Genomic DNA, 15,684 nt, shown 5'->3' with positions numbered 1-15,684 from the left:
AAAGAAACAAAGGACCTGAACAGACACTTTACAAGAAGATACGCAAACATCAAAAACACATGTGAAAAGATGCTTCCGCTTCATTACCCATCAAGAGCATGTCAATTAAATCACAGTGAAATACTACTACTCACCTATAAGAATGTTAAAGTCGGAAAGCTTCAAGAGTTGAAGAGATTATGCATCATTTGGAATTCTTACACATTGCTGCTAGACTTGTAAATTGGCATAACATTTTTGAATACTATTAGGCAGTATCTACCAAAATTAAATATATGCATATTTATGACCTAGCAATTTCACTCCTGGGTATATACACCACAGAGATACATAAATATGTTCACCAAAAGACATATATTTGTGTGGAAATAAATGAAGATCATCCAAATAAGAAGAAGCAAAGGCTATTTATTCAGAGCTTGCTCTAGCAAGGGAGTCAGCCCTTGCGTACAGCTGAGACTCAAAGGCAGGCAGAGGACCAGGAAAACTTTATAATGGAAAAAAGAGGATTCAACTATGCCCTGACTAGAGGTTGCTCAAATGGAGAAGCTGGAGGTGGGCTAAGTAGAAGTGGGGCATACTATTTGATCATTTAGATAAGCATATTTGGCTTTCTCTGGTTGGTCCTAAGTTATAAATAGGGCAAAAAATTAGGGAAACTGATAGTTAAGGTCAACTTGTGGCCACTTTGGGGCCAATTACTACAAAGGTTGTGATTTAGCCTCCTGGAATGAAGGCTACCAATGTAGGTAAGAGTTCTGTTTTTATATGTATTGTCTGGCTTCTATCTGTTTATATATTCAGTAACTCACTAGAATTTTCATATCAACTTTTCACAATAATCCCAAACTGGAAACTACCCAAATTCTCATCATTGGTATCATGTATAAATGGGACATATTCACATAATGAAATACCATACAGCAATGAGAATGAACAAACTACAACTACACACAACAATATGGGTGAATCTCATAAACACAATGTTGAACAAAAGGCAGACACATAAGAGTATATACAATAGGATTCCATTTATTCAAAATACACAGAGGCAAGCCTAATCTATGCTATTAGAAGTCAGGATTATGGTACTCTTGAGCGGAGGGGTAAATACTTGGTAGGAATACACAGGAGTGTTCCAAGAAACAGAAACTTGCTCTGTTTTTTGATCTGGATACTGGTCACATGAGTGTGTCCAGTTGCAAAGGTTCACTGGGACTTATGAAAACCTTTTGTATGTATATTAGTTTCCAATAAAATGTTTAAAATAATCTAACAACTTACTGTTAGAGAGGAGTTAGACTAGAAGGTAGAGACTGAAGAACACCACTTATTTGCACCAATAATAAAAATAATCCAAAGAAGCTACCTTTTAAACTCATCTTAAAATCTTAGCTATGAACTGCCTAGTAAAATACATCTCTTAGAATAAACTAGGAAACTACTCCTGTACTGATTGGGGGTGAAGGAGGAAATTCTTCTTTTTTTCATAATCAGAAAAAATTATTCCTATAAACCAATAAAGGATAAAAATTACTCCAATTAAATATTTAGATATCTGCATTTGGGTATAATGTTAAAAAATGAATCATATACTGTTGAGTTAGGAGTTTAACTAGGTTTTGGCATACACCATGCATTTTCTTTATATACAGGAGAAAAGTCTATGTGTATTTGATTTTCAAGTTCAGTTCTCTTTCCTATAGTTACAAGGGCTCCCTTTTCACTCTCCGCTACTAAAAAAAAAAATGTAATTCTTACCTAAAATAGTAGAACAAAACTGCCTATGTATTTTAGGTCCCAGAAAATGGACCCTATTTTGACAGAGCATCAGTTCCATAATTTATTCTTCATGTAATTACATAACTCAAACTATTTAGCAATCTTTGTATTTTAACTGTATATATATATTTGCGTCTTTTATTCCATAGCAACAGGCTTTCTAGCTCTCCCACAACCACTTTGCTTAGGGAAGGTGTCCCAAAGATTTCTCTTCACATTATAAACTACCAAGAAAGGAAAGGGTTTGAAAATTTGTAAACAATAAGCACAGAAAACCTTCTGAACATCAGCCATTTATTGCATGTTCAACAGTTGGTTTTTGAGGGTCCTTAGGATCCCAGACCAGGATCTAGGCACTAAAGATACAATGGAATAATGGCCGAATACATAGGTTCTTAATTTAGGTAGGCTGGATTCAAATCCTAGCTATATAACTTACTATCGCTTTAAAAATTACCCAATTACTTTACTTCTCTATGACTCAGTTTACTCATTTATGAAGGAGGGATATAAGTAACACCTTTCTCCTAGATTTATTAGGAAAGTTAAATGACATATCACGTGAAAACCACTTCGAATCATCCTTTGCACCTAATAGGACTTAACATCTGTCAGTTGTTATTATAAGAGAAAATGACCTTTGTTGTGGTTTGGATATAGTTTGGCCCCAGCAAATGCTAAAATCTGATCTCTGGTGTTGGCAGTGAGGCCTGCTGGAAGGTGTCTGGGTCCTGGGGCAGATCTCTCATGAAAGACTTGCTGCTCTCCTTCAGATAATGAGTGAGTTCTCACTCTATGAGTCTGGCACCTGCTTCTCCCCTCCAATCTGCCCATCATGTGATCTCTGCACACGTTTGTTCCTGTTCACTTCTGCCATGACTGGAAGTAGCCCAAGTTCCTCCACAGAAGCAGATGTGCTTCTTGTACAGCCTGCAGAACCGTGACCCAAATAAACCTCTTTTCTTTATAAATTACCCAGCCACAGGTATTCCTTTATAGCAACACAAATGGACTAAGACAACACTTAACAATTTTTGACAAATCACCCTATTGATAAACTTCTCCACCATCATCATAACTACCTTCCCTGCCCTCTTCTCTAGCTACCCAATCCGTGCTAGCAAAGAAATGACAAATGAATTTTTTTTTGAAACAGAGTTTCACTCTGTCACCCAGGCTGGAGTGCAGTGGCACGATCTTGGCTCACAGCAACCTCCACCTCCCAGGCTCAAGTGATTCTTGTGCCTCAGCCTCTTGAGTAGCTTGGATTACAGGTGTGCACCACCACACCCGGCAATTTTTGCATTTTTAGTAGAGATGGAGTTTCACCATGTTGGCCAGGCTGGTCTTGAACTCTTGGCCTCAAGTGATCCACCTGTCTCAGACTCCCAGGGTGCTGGGATTATAGACATGAGCCACGGTGCCCTGCCAGAAATGACAACTGCATTAACTGAGCTAACAACTAGGATTGTGGTACTGGAAAGTCCTTAGTTCATTCCAGCTCCTGCTTTTTATAAACGAAGACATGAAGTCCAGAGATATTGCCCAGCTTGAATCAAAACTCACACAACCAATTAGGGGTGATACTGGTATTAGATCTTGGGTCTGCACATTTTTAGTTCAGGCACTGGTCTGGAGAAATCTGCAAAGTAGAAAATTAGTCCACCCTCTCATTTGGCTCATGTTTGACTCCACCAAGGGAACAAGAAACACTGCTCTTCCTAGGCCGGGCGGGGGGGGGGGTTTACCTTGCTGGAAATTTCTATTTTTAGCCTCTATAGAAGACACTCCCTGCAGTGGGAGTGTCTAACAGACTGCTGTGGGATTTAAGGCACTCTCCATGGTGTTTCTTGGTGGTTGCCATGCCAACGAAATTTAATAGAAATAGAGTTTTCTAGTTGAATATTCTGGTGAAGGCTTTAAAGCCAGATTAACAGCTCCAACTCTGAAGCTTAAATGATGCAAATGATTTGTACTGGCACATAGTAGGCATACCATAATACTTGTTGAAATTCAGAATGAATATATATGCAATTAGTTGCATGAGGCAGCTGGAAAACCTAACAGCTGAGAACCAAGCTGTTTCTTAAAGTCAATACTTAAAAGTCAGGGCGGAGTGGTGGAGTAAGTTCATCACATCCTCCTTGGGAAGTGGTGTAGCTCTGGGTTTTCCTAATTACCTAACACTTGGTGTGAGAAATGATTTGTGTAATTCCAAAGGACCGTGTCTGATCTTCAGGCCACTTATTAGCTCTGCAACCCAGGGGGTTCCCTCTGCACACAGATGTTTGCTGCAAACATGGAAAAGGTAGCACGAATCTGACCTTGGGTTCCTTTTGCAGGCCTTTTATCTGGGGCAATTACTCAAATCTTAAAGGATCTGTGTCCAGTCCTCATAATACTGTTTTTTGGCAAATGTAATCAACATATTTAATAAATGGATCAAAAAAATTTAAACAGCCTCTGTGGTTCAAACCTTTCAAACCTGTGTTTGAAAAGCAGCCTTTCTGGCCACAATGAGTGAGTGAATGTTATTTAATAAACGGAGAGGAAAGGGAGCTCAAAAATCTCCCTTCAATTCCTAGGTCTTTCCGCCGGGATTCTCTAACCACCCCAGCCTGAAGGGCTCTTTCCCTTCTCAATGAAATCTATATTCTATATGAATCATTTGGCCTTCCTCCCTCCTTTCTCGCTTCCTTTCTGCCTCTTTCTCTCTCTTTTCCTACCTATTCTTCCCTTCGGCCCATCCTCTTTTCCTCTCCACCACCCTTCCTTCCACAGTCATGATGGAAAGTGACCAGGCTTTTGGAGTGAGAATTAGCTTCAAATTCTTACTACCTCTCATGCTTCTTAGCAGCATGACCTTCGGCTGTCATCACATCTCCAGCAGCATTCTGTCTTGTGCACAAAGGGCTGCCAATGTCTGCCTCCTTGCTTATTGTAACAAAGGAGTATTTCTCAAACTTTAGTGGTCATAAGAGTCACCTGCAGAGACAGGTGAAAATGCAGATCTTCAAGATCCACAACAGCAGATTCTAATTCGTCATGTCAAGGTTTCAGACATCTGCATTTTGACCAGATCCACAGGCTCCCCAGATACCATTTTGAGAAACACTGGATATGCGCATAAACGTTTAGTATAGTAAGATCCATTGTAATTACTCTAAAGGTGAGAGCTATGACCATTAATAATTCAGCAAACATTTATTGAACATCTACTATGTGCCAGGCATGATGTCAGGCGCTATAGACACTTCCCATTTAATTCCTTTTATTAGGTATTTAACTTGTCCTATATATATGCCTTGTTCCCGTCCCACTAGTTTTAAGTGCCTGGAGGGCAGAGTAAAACAGCATAATGTGGCATAGAAAAACATCAGTGTTAGAAGACATGAACTCTAATCCTGATTTTATTATTTATTACCTATGCGACTTCAGGCAAGTCACTTTACTTCTCAGAACTTTATTTCCTTCATCAAAAACTGGAAAGTCAAGGAGTACAGTGGTTAAAAGCCTAGTGTTTGCCATCCTGGCTCTAACGCTTTCTAGATTTGTGATCTTGAGAAAGTTACTTAACTTCTCTGGGACTGTTTCCTCCTATGTAGAAAGGGGACTTATTTGTTCAATATTATTCTTTTAACAGATATTTTTTGAGCACTTTGATCAGGACCGTGCTAAGTCCTGGGAATATATTGGAGAGTAAGACAAACAGCATCCCTGACTCACATAGTCTACAATTTAACAGTGGATGTAACTATTAAGCAGACAACTGCACCCATAACCCAGCACAAAGAATTATGACAAATCCTGTCGTGATAAATTTTCCTAATAGGAGCTAACCTTGTCCAGGAGTGTCAGGGAAGACCTCGGAGAGAGAATACTTAGGATGAGCTCTGAGGGATGAGTAGGCATTACCAGATAAAGAGGCTCCAGAGATGGGAAGAAGCAAGACTCTTAAGGAAAGGGATGCCAGTGTGGCTAGAACTGAGTGCACAAGGTCCCCCCCACCCCACCTCACAGGTGTTCAAAGATTCAGTGAGGTAATTGGTGGTGTACACAAGTGACACTCTGAGACCCGCTCAAGGTCTTAAATGCACGTTGACTAAGTCGAATTTCCCACAATACTCAGCTTTAGGCTCTGTACAGAATAACCTCTCCATAATGATTTGACAATATTTATGATATTATTAAGGTGAGAAAGGGACTTTGAAAATCTCCATCCTCTCATTTAACAGGGGAGGAACTTAGGACGGTAAAAGAAGTAGCAGCTGTCTGAGAAATAGGAGGAGCTGGACTGGTGCAGTGGCTCACATCTGTAATCTCAGCACTTTGGGAGGCCGAGGTAGGCGATCACCTGAGGTCAGGAGTTCAAGACCAGCCTGGCCAATGTGGAGAAACCCCGTCTCTACTAAAAATACAAAAATTAGCTGGGCATGGTGGTGGATCCTATAATCCCAGCTACTAGGGAGGCTGAGGCAAGAGAATCACTTGAACCCAGGAGGCAGAGGTTGCAGTGAACTAAGATCACACCACTGCACTCTAGCCTGGGCAAGGGAGCGAAACTCTGCCCTCAAAAAAAAAAAAAAAAAAAAACCGGGGGGCGGGGGAGGAGTGTGAACCTGAAACCTTTTCCTCCCCAGAACATGATTTTGTTGTGTTTTGTCATGAAGGCAGTAGGTGTGAGAGGTTGACCTGCAGGCGCCTCCCAAGATGACTGAGATAACCTTGCACTCCAATGTGTGTATCTTTCAGACTTTAAAATTTTTTACTAAATAAATTGATTGTTGGAATAAATATAGTCTTGAGAATGAGTCAAAAATAACTTCAAGGAAATATAATATTTTCAAAGCAAACACATCACAACTGCCTATCTCCATTTATGTGGATGTTGGTGCATATTAGTTCCTCTTCTCCTTCCTGCTTATTAAAGGTGTGTAGGCCCCTTTCTTACGGAAATAATAATAATTATAAATGAAGTAGCAACAACAATAATAGCTTACTTTATCAGTGTGTGTCCGGGTCAGGCAGCGTTTTCACCTCCATCGTCATCAGCGCGTTCAGTCCATCACTCTATTAAGAGGTAGGTCCTGATTATATTCATTTCCTAGATGAGGAATCGAAGGAACAGCAAAGTCTAGTTACTTGACTCAGGTCCTAGAGCCAGGATTTGAATCAAGTCTTATGCCAGAGCTTGGGATCTTCATTGCATTTGATGTGATAATTCACTTGTGAAAAACAAAGCAATTCATTTGTTTTCATTTGTCAAAAACAAAACAAAATCTCAACTAACTATTAAGCTCTTTACAGTTAAAATAAAATCAGGTGTTGAAATGAGTAAGCCCCGAGAAAAGCCACCCGGAGGAGTCAAGAGGATGCACTAACTGTCTACAGAAGAACAGAATCTCTTCTTTTGACAAGAAAACCAATAGTAACTTTTATCTTAGTTTCACGTTTCAGGAGTTAGAGTGGGGCAAACCAAAACAGGTTAAAAAAAAAAAAAAAAAAGCCCAGCAAGCTGAAACATCAGGGTCCTTCAGAAGGAATGATTTGCCGTCCTCTCTTTAGGACATCCTCTCTTTAGGACGACAAACCTTTTTCCATGGAAAGAGGGCGCCCTCCTCAGAAATGGGGGTGCAGGTGAGGGATCTTGTTGCTTTAACTGTTCATAACCCCTGCACTTTACTAGATTTATCTCTGCCTGTTAACGTAGCCTCAGGACACTTGGCTAGGGCGACTGGAGTGTACTCTCTGGGTTAGTTATGTTGGGACATTCTCGCCCAGCTGCTTGGGATGAAGAGGTCCTAATTAGATACCTGGACCTTCCAACGGGCAGATTTAAAAGAAGATGCCCAGCTATGCTTCATCCTCATCCACACTCTCCCGCTCCCCACCAAAACTAAGTGCAAAAAAGCTTGCCAGGGCCTGCAGAAAGCGCCGCGCCTGCGAGGCTGACACGCGTCTTCCCTTCCCTCCCCCGGGAAGGATCCCAGCATCTCTCGCAGTGATGTCAGTGTAATCCGGAGTCGGATCGGGCTCCCGGCTGGGTAGCGGGGGCGCAGATGGTGCTCCCGCTAGCCGGGGAGAGCAAGGGTGTTCCCCGCGGAGGTGGCAGCCCTGGGGCGTTCCGGCACTCCCGCGGCCCCGGCGCGGTGCCCCCGGTGCCCTCGAGCGCCGCCCCCGCTGGCTGGCAGCGCCTCGCTCCGCCCTGGACGCCGCGGGTCCTGGCGCGGAGGTGCGGCGGGGGGTGGGAGCCGGCCCGGCTCAGCCTGATTTACGGCTCTGCTGAAAACCGCTTCGCTCCCGCAGCATCAGCACCGGCGGCGGCGGCTGCAGTAGCAGCAACAAGTCTGGTAAGAGGCGGCCGCCGGCCATCTGCGCCCGCGGCTCGGCGGAGGGGACCGGCTGGGGTGGCCGGGGCAGCCGGGGCAGCCGGGGCTGAGGAGGGGGTCCCCGAGCCCGCAGCGTGGCTGGGAGTTGGGAGAGCCGGCTTCCAGGCCCCCACCTGCAGAAACTCGCGTGCGCACGAATCCACTCTGGCACCCGTGGGCTGGCACGCAGCGGAGCGGGGGCGGGGAGAGCTGAGACCCCGAGGCAGGGTCATTGCCAGCCTGCCCGGCTCCGGCAGTCAGTCACTTAGGGCTCTTCCGCCAGCCCCGTGGACTGGGGTTTCCGCTGGGCCCATAAAAGCCTGAGTGCTCTGAAGTATGTGATTACCCATTTCCCCATCCAAAATGCCACCCCTTTCCCATTGCCCCCCTAGAATTCTGACTTCTCCTTTCTCTACCTCTTGCCAACGTCTTTGGCTCTGAGCTGAGCAGGGTTTGCATGTCGTTCCCAGAAAACCAGTGGTTAAACATCCTGGTGTACCTACCGCAGGAAGCGATTCCGCTCTCTGGGGGCCGGAGGCTTCACCTAGAAGCTTGCCCAGTGTCTGGGTCTCCTGTCTAGGGACCATCTGCAAGTCTGCTTTTGAAGAGGTCGAGGCACTTTTCACCCAAAGACACCAGTTGGGATCCCTCGTTTCGGGTCCAATGCTTGTTACATTTAAGTAGAAATCGTTCATGGAGGAATAGATAGGCACTGCTTGCAGAATTGAGTTGCTAACAGTCATCTGTTGCTAGGGTGAAGATAATAAATCCCTACAAGGAAATCAGAACTTCCTGTTATTAAGAGAGTTATGAGGATACCTACTTGGTTCATACATTGACCATCCCTAGAGGCTGTCATATAAAATAGGGTTTAAGACAAAATACATCCACCCAGAACACTATTATAATAAAAATCTTGGCTGTGGCCCACTTAGGTCAAATGGTATTTGATACATTGGGTCCCCAGGTTTCAGTAAAACTCACGTATAGGGTCTATTATTGTTACAATAAGTACTTTGGTTTATGTCATCACAGCAATACCTGAAAGAAAAAAAGGCAAAAATCTCAGGGTGAAAAAATTTCCGCTGATTGCAGGCTTAATGTCACTGTGCATAACTTGAGTCATCTTTCTTGTACTTGAGGAAAGGTCCTAAGCTTGCTGTCTTAGGACCCATTTTGACAGTTCATGTGAGTTTTCATATTGTTTGTGGGTGTTCATGCATATCGGATTATATCCTTAGAATGGGGCACAGTTTTGCATTTAGTGTGCCAAAGTCAGGAGGGCAGAAAACTTGAATTCCATGTCTGGATCTACCACTTTCCATCTGACCTTGGATTAAGGGCCTGACCTCCTTGCTCCAGTGTTCTCATCTGTGATGAGGGAATGTTACCCACCTTTTTGATTCTACGTAGAAGTTGGCAAACTTTTTCTGTAAAGGTAGTAAATATTTTAGCATTTTGGGGTATAGTGTCTCTGTCTCAGCTACTCCCCACTGCCATTGTAAATAATACAGAAATTAATATAGATGGATTTGGCCCGTGAGTCATAGGTTTTAATTATAACATAAAATATTGCGTGCAAAAGTCACTTGAATTTCCTCTGCTGTCATGGAGATGAGTAGCCATTATTTTAGTAATGTGTTTTTCAGCAGACAAGTAAACTACCTATTTCCCCCTCCCAGGACTTTTAGAGTAATGCAACAGAAGGCTTTTGAGGAAAGCAGATATCCCTGGCAGGAGTCCTTTGAGAATGTTGCTGTGTGCCTGCCATTCCGCTGCCCGAGGTGTGGAGACCATACCAGATTTAGAAGCTTGTCATCCTTGAGGGCCCATCTGGAGTTCAGTCACAGCTACGAAGAAAGAACCCTCTTGACAAAATGCAGTCTCTTTCCATCCCTCAAAGACACAGACCTAGTCACTTCCTCAGAACTCCTGAGACCAGGAAAATTGCACAGCAGTGGCAACGTGGTAAAGCAGAAACCGAGCTATGTTAACTTGTACAGCATTTCACATGAACATTCCAAGGACAGGAAGCCATTTGAGGTGGTGGCAGAGAGGCCTGTGTCCTACGTGCAGACCTACACTGCCATGGACCTCCGTGCAGACTCGCTGGATGGGCCACGGTCGGGTCCTGGACTGCCCACCTCAGACACCAAAGCTTCTTTCGAGGCACATGTCAGAGAAAAGTTCAATCAGATGGTTGAGGCTGTGGATAGGACCATTGAGAAGAGAATCGATAAACTCACCAAAGAGTTGGCCCAGAAAACTGCGGAACTGTTGGAAGTTCGGGCAGCTTTTGTGCAGCTGACTCAGAAAAAGCAGGAAGTTCAGAGACGAGAGCGGGCCCTGAACAGACAGGTGGACGTGGCGGTGGAAATGATAGCTGCATTGAGGCAACGCCTGACGGAATCTGAGGAGGAGCTTCTTAGGAAAGAAGAGTAAGTGTTGCTGACAGGGGATGCTAAGCCCATTGCTTTAAGCAGCGCTCCCATCCCCCTTACAAGCAAATGCTAAGCAAGGTTGAGTTTTGCTTTCTGCAGGTGCCGTGACTGCATTTCTTATTGATATAGTTGAACCAAGAGGTTCGAGGCTTTGATATCATTTGTGCTCTGTGTGCATGGTCTGCAGCCTAGCAACATTGGAGTCAAATATCGAATTCCTCCTCGACTGGGAAATTGTGAACCACAGATCATGTTTTTAGAGAGAAGAGTAGCACAGCCTACCCATGGTGGCATCCATTCCTAGCACCAAATGGTGTGCAAGGGTGAGCTGAATGGGAGGGCAGAAAGGGTGAGCTGAGTGACTGGTTTCCTCTTGACAGTCTCCATATTATAAAGTCAGTAATGCAAGATACTGTCTTATGTACAAAAATATTCCTCCAGTATAAATAAGTTTGGTTTATTTGCCATTTTGTATTATCTTCTCAGGTTAATTAATTGTTAGTAGCTGATAATCCATTTAGTTTCATTGATATTTGGGAGAAGCAGACTTTAGGAAATGCAGAGGAAAGACTTTCTGACATTGCTGTTCTTCTATGATTTTAGTTTGAGACTTAACTTTTTGGAAAATGATGTATATTGGATTAAGTTTTGGCCACTTGCAAAGAGCTGTGATTGGTTTTCACAAGTTATAGATTATACAAGCTATTGCTTGAGAAATCATCATACTCGGAGAAGCATTTCCTTATCAATAAGTATAGATTTAACCCAAACTAGAAAAGTATACATAACAAGTCATTGTATTTCCCAAATGCAGAATGTCAGATCTCATTTTAAAGAGACTCCAAAATTCATGGAATCAAAAGACATTAAAATTGATAGAGTAAAACATCCTACCTAGAAGGTAGGTTTCCAAATAATTTGAGTTATATTATAGAGCTTGATTTCATTTCATCTTTTCTTTGCCCTCTGGCACTCTTCTATTTTGTGTTGTCTCTTAAAATGTAATAATTAAAACTTCCTGAGACATTCCATAGATTAAAGAGATCATTGCTATCACCTAAATGTTTACATTCAGGGGAAGCCTAGATGTTTTTTGTTCAGGTGAGACATTTTTTTTAAATTACATATTTAGGATGGATTTGAATCAGCCTCTGACTTACTTTGCTTCTAGGGAAATAATCTCTAATTAAAAATGTTTCCCTTTTGGTTTCTGGTGTTTGCCGGTGGGAAGTTAGTGTCTTCACCTGTTAATGGCCACCAGGGTGACCTACACCATTGCTGTTGAAGAAAGGGCAGATGGGGTTACTCTATGCATAAAGAAAGATCCAGAGTTAAGTTTAACAATCTTTGCTTGATTCAAGAGCAGTGAGTTTAAAAGGCAACCAAATTAACTTTTGAACTTATTTATTTGTTGTATTTTACTTATTAATCACACAAGTTATAATAAATATGAGATTTGGGGCAGTAGTTGCCTGTAGTGATGCGTTCCCTAATTATTAAATTATTTTTAGCCTAATTATTAAAAATAACTAACTAAATAAAAGTGGGCCATGCATGGATCAGTTACATGTTGTGGTTAATCCAAGGCTGTTGCCTGAGCACCAGTTAAAAAACTAATACATGTTAAAAAGGAAAAACTTGAATAGACAGAATTATATGTGTAAAAATAGCCTCTCCAAGCACATTCTATCTTATTCTTCAGAGACAGCCTCTTAAATGCTGTAGATGTCCCACTTGCAAAGAGTTGAGATTGATGTCTACAATTGTACACACACACAGATTCCATTTTTCTAAGTGAAATTGTGACACATACTGTCCTGCCACTTGCACGCTGAATTGTTTTCGTTTTTACTATGATAGGTTTCAGGCATCTTTCATTTACTAAATACAGAACTATACTACTCCTTTTGACTGTTGTATAGCATTCCATGGTATGGGTGCATCATAATCCATTTAACCATTTTGTTATTGATGAATACATAGTTTTGTTCCGTTTTTCTAGTATTAAAAATAGTGCCTTGGTTATTATCCTTGTACATCTTTGTTCACATTTTTGTGAGTATCCCTGAGGATAAATTATGAGTTGACTTTTCTTGAGACAGAGTCTCACTTTGTCACTCAGGCTAAAGTGCAATGATGTGATCTCCACTCACTGCAACCTCTGCCTCCCGGGTTCAAGCAATTCTTCTGCCTGAGCCTCCCAAGTATCTGGGATTACAAGCTCCCACCACTGTGCCCAGATAATTTTTTGTATTTTTAGTAGAGACGGGGTTTTGCCATGTTGGCCAGGCTGGTTTCGAACTCTTGACCTCAAGATATCTACTGGCCTCGGCCTCCCAAAGCTTTGGGAGTACATGGGTGAGCCACCGCCTCTGGCCATGAGGTGATTTTCTTGTCATTTTCAGACTAACAGGAAAAAGCGCTGATATTCTAAAAAAAGAAAACTGTTTTTAAATAAAAGTGCAGTCAAATTGCCTTAAGCTTTTAAACATAAACAACATCTTCATTTTTTTTTTAAGTGTTCATTTGGGCCAGTCCCATCAGTTTCTGTAGTCAGGCCTCAAGTAATCATTCTTTCTGTACACAAAAGGGGACTGAAAGAGTCTTGTTTCCAGGGAGGACACTAGAGCTCTTGGTCCCAGAGCAGGACTGTGGACAGCGACCTCAGTGTCTGCAGCCTCTGGCCTCCCACCCCCACCCCTGCCATCTGAATGGGGATGCAGAGGGAGCTACCCACCTGTCACACCCTTAATACTGGGTTGATTTGCCTGCATCTGCCTGGCTGGGCGGTGGGTTCGTCTTCCCTCCTCAGCACTCCCTCAGAGAGCCGTGCCTTCCACCAAAGAGTTGGCCTTTCAGATAAGGGAAGACCCTATTTTGCCAAGGACTATACCAGGAGCTATGCTCCCCTGCCAAACACTTCCACATGAGCTCTGTAGGCCCATCTGTGAGAGAAAATAGGTTGTTAACCATCTCATTCACAATTGACTTAAACTCCCGGGGCCCTTTGAAACATAGTAGACTTGGTTTTAAAAAAGCAAACATCTGTTATTTAAAATTCACATAAGCTCCTTTTACTTTTGGATTTTTCCCTTTAAATTTTAAAGTCCTTTCTTTCAAGTTAAAAGACCCAAAGGCTGCTTCTGCCCTGAGGCCATCTGTAGGCTGAATCAGCCAGACTGTAGAAGTCATAGCATACATATACTCATCCACATACTCATAGCAGAGGAGGTTGTTTGAATTGAAAATACACTTGACCCTGAAACGACTCAGATTTGAACTGTGCAGTTCCACTTAAAAGCAGAGGTTTTCTTTGTCACCACTGAGACAACAAGACCAATCCTTCATTTTCTCCTCCTCCTTTACAATGATCCGTTCCCATTTAATGAGTAGTAAATATATGTTCCTTATGATTGTCTTAATAACATTTTCTTTTCTCTAGCTTCTTTTAAGAATACAGGTATGTAAAACATGTAACATACAGAATCTCTGTTAATCATTTGTTTATGTTACAAGTAAAACTAGGAGTTAGGTTTTTGGAGAGTTAAAAGTTATACTTGGATTTTCAACTGCATAGGAGATTGGTTCACCTAATCTCTGCATTGTTTGAGGATCAGCTATTTTGCACTTATGTACTGGTGACTCTCATTATATCCCTGTAGAAGGTATCTGTAGGTTTTGGAGTGCAAACCCAGGAAAGAAGTTGCTTATTGTCTTGACAAAGTCAGTGTAACTTTAAAAGTCCTAGTGAAACAGGCATTTGCTTATTGAAGGTATTCAGAGCTGGTGGGTAATCAGGTAAATCAATCCTGGAAACTTACAGTAAGATATCCCTTAACAAGAAAGGATGGACTTAGTAGCTAGTTGCTGGCTGAGTTGGTCCCATGGAGTTTGGAAAACTTAAGTGTAATAAAAGTAAGGCAAACTTTACTCTTCTGCGATAAGGTTGAAAAGTCCTGATAGAACTTCTGTCATGTGCCCAGTGCTGTGCTGGGTGTGTGTGTGGGAAGAGAAAATGCTTGCTGTCTTTCCCTAAGGTGTTTGTGTTCTGTATAGGAAGAATAAGGCATACTCACAAACATGCCCATGTCCAAACAAGGGGAGTTTTGAGAAGTGCCTCAATATAAGCCACAGCTTCAAGTTGGTAAGACATTAGAGAACAGATTTTTCTGTGTGGAGAGGCCACACTGAGGGAATGAGGAGGAAAGGCAGAATTTGCATTGATGGCCAGAAAAGAGTGACCTTGAAGGGGCAGCAGGGAGGGCTGCTAGAGATGGCCCCTGAGTAGACCATGCGATTTTTGATGTGAGGACCAGAAGGTTGCCTCTGTTTCCTGTAGGATAACACATTCATTTTATACATGCAGAAAATAAGGCCCAGAGCAGGGGAATGACTTGCCCAAGGACAGAGATTTAGTAGCAAAGCTGAACCTGGAATCCAATTTCCCTGTCTCTCTGCTGAGTGCTTTTTCCATCAGTTCACTGTGTCCCAGCCAGAATCCTGAAAATGTGATTATTTTTTTTTTTTTTGGTTTGCCCAAAGCGTCAAGACTTATGTAATCCTGAATGTGGCCCATTTTGGATGGGCTTGCTTCTTTGCTATTTTAAGAGGGCTGCCATGGTGACATCATTTATTTTTCTGATGTGATTAAAGAAAATGTCAACTGGTATCCGAGGTGTTGGGAGGCAGAGGAAGGGGGCATCATCAATGTGGTCATGATATTAAGCTTCCAGAACATCCAGCCCTGGGCTTTTCACTTGACTCTCAGATGTGCTTGCTTAATCGGGGTAGGGCATTTGCCACTGCTAGGCTTTGATCACAATGAGAGGCCTCTTTGTGATTCCGTCTCTGATTTTCATCCTACTCCCTTGCAGGCAGTAACACATAGAATCCGTTTCCCTTTTTCCTTCATCATTTGCCCTGTTCCAGCCTAAAGCCATGCAGAAGACAGATCTTTATTGAGAGTTTGCTGAGCAGCAGGTACTGATCTAGGTTCTGACTGTGCAGCGGTAAACCAAGTGAGTCCAGTTCCTGCCTTCATGGACCTTATAAACCGTTAAACAGGTCATTAGGGGTGTGACAAAAGAGACACA

At 42.5% G+C, this 15,684-nt stretch overlaps 2 protein-coding genes across 8 annotated transcripts in view; one reads left to right on the top strand and one right to left on the bottom strand.

Annotated features, from left to right (window-relative positions):
• The window catches only part of RTKN2 (rhotekin 2), a 180,681-nt gene extending 171,790 nt beyond the window's left edge, over nucleotides 1-8,891 (bottom strand). For 2 of the 4 annotated variants that reach the window (XM_035268284.3, XM_078345859.1), the window contains exons 1-2: nucleotides 8,654-8,891; nucleotides 6,783-6,886 (exon numbers count right to left, since the gene is read on the bottom strand). The gene's annotated coding sequence lies outside the window, so the exon portion shown is untranslated. Of the gene's footprint in view, nucleotides 1-6,782; nucleotides 6,887-7,698; nucleotides 8,006-8,653 lie in introns of those variants that run through there. The other 2 variants (XM_078345857.1, XM_078345858.1) reach the window with 1 other exon arrangement.
• The window catches only part of ZNF365 (zinc finger protein 365), a 126,298-nt gene continuing 118,415 nt past the window's right edge, over nucleotides 7,802-15,684 (top strand). For all 4 annotated transcript variants that reach the window (XR_013524960.1, XM_002756334.7, XM_035268286.3 and 1 more), the window contains exons 1-2: nucleotides 7,802-8,132; nucleotides 9,833-10,588. Coding sequence is in view for 3 of the 4 variants with exons in the window: in XM_002756334.7 (XP_002756380.1) it covers nucleotides 9,846-10,588 (743 nt within the window). In the remaining variant the exon portion in view is untranslated. The remainder of the gene's footprint in view (nucleotides 8,133-9,832; nucleotides 10,589-15,684) is intronic.

The sequence above is a fragment of the Callithrix jacchus genome, chromosome 12, assembly GCF_049354715.1.
Source record: "Callithrix jacchus isolate 240 chromosome 12, calJac240_pri, whole genome shotgun sequence".
NCBI lineage: Eukaryota > Metazoa > Chordata > Mammalia > Primates > Cebidae > Callithrix > Callithrix jacchus.
Note: the sequence above shows the minus strand (reverse complement) of the source record. Positions and strands in the feature narration are given on the sequence as shown.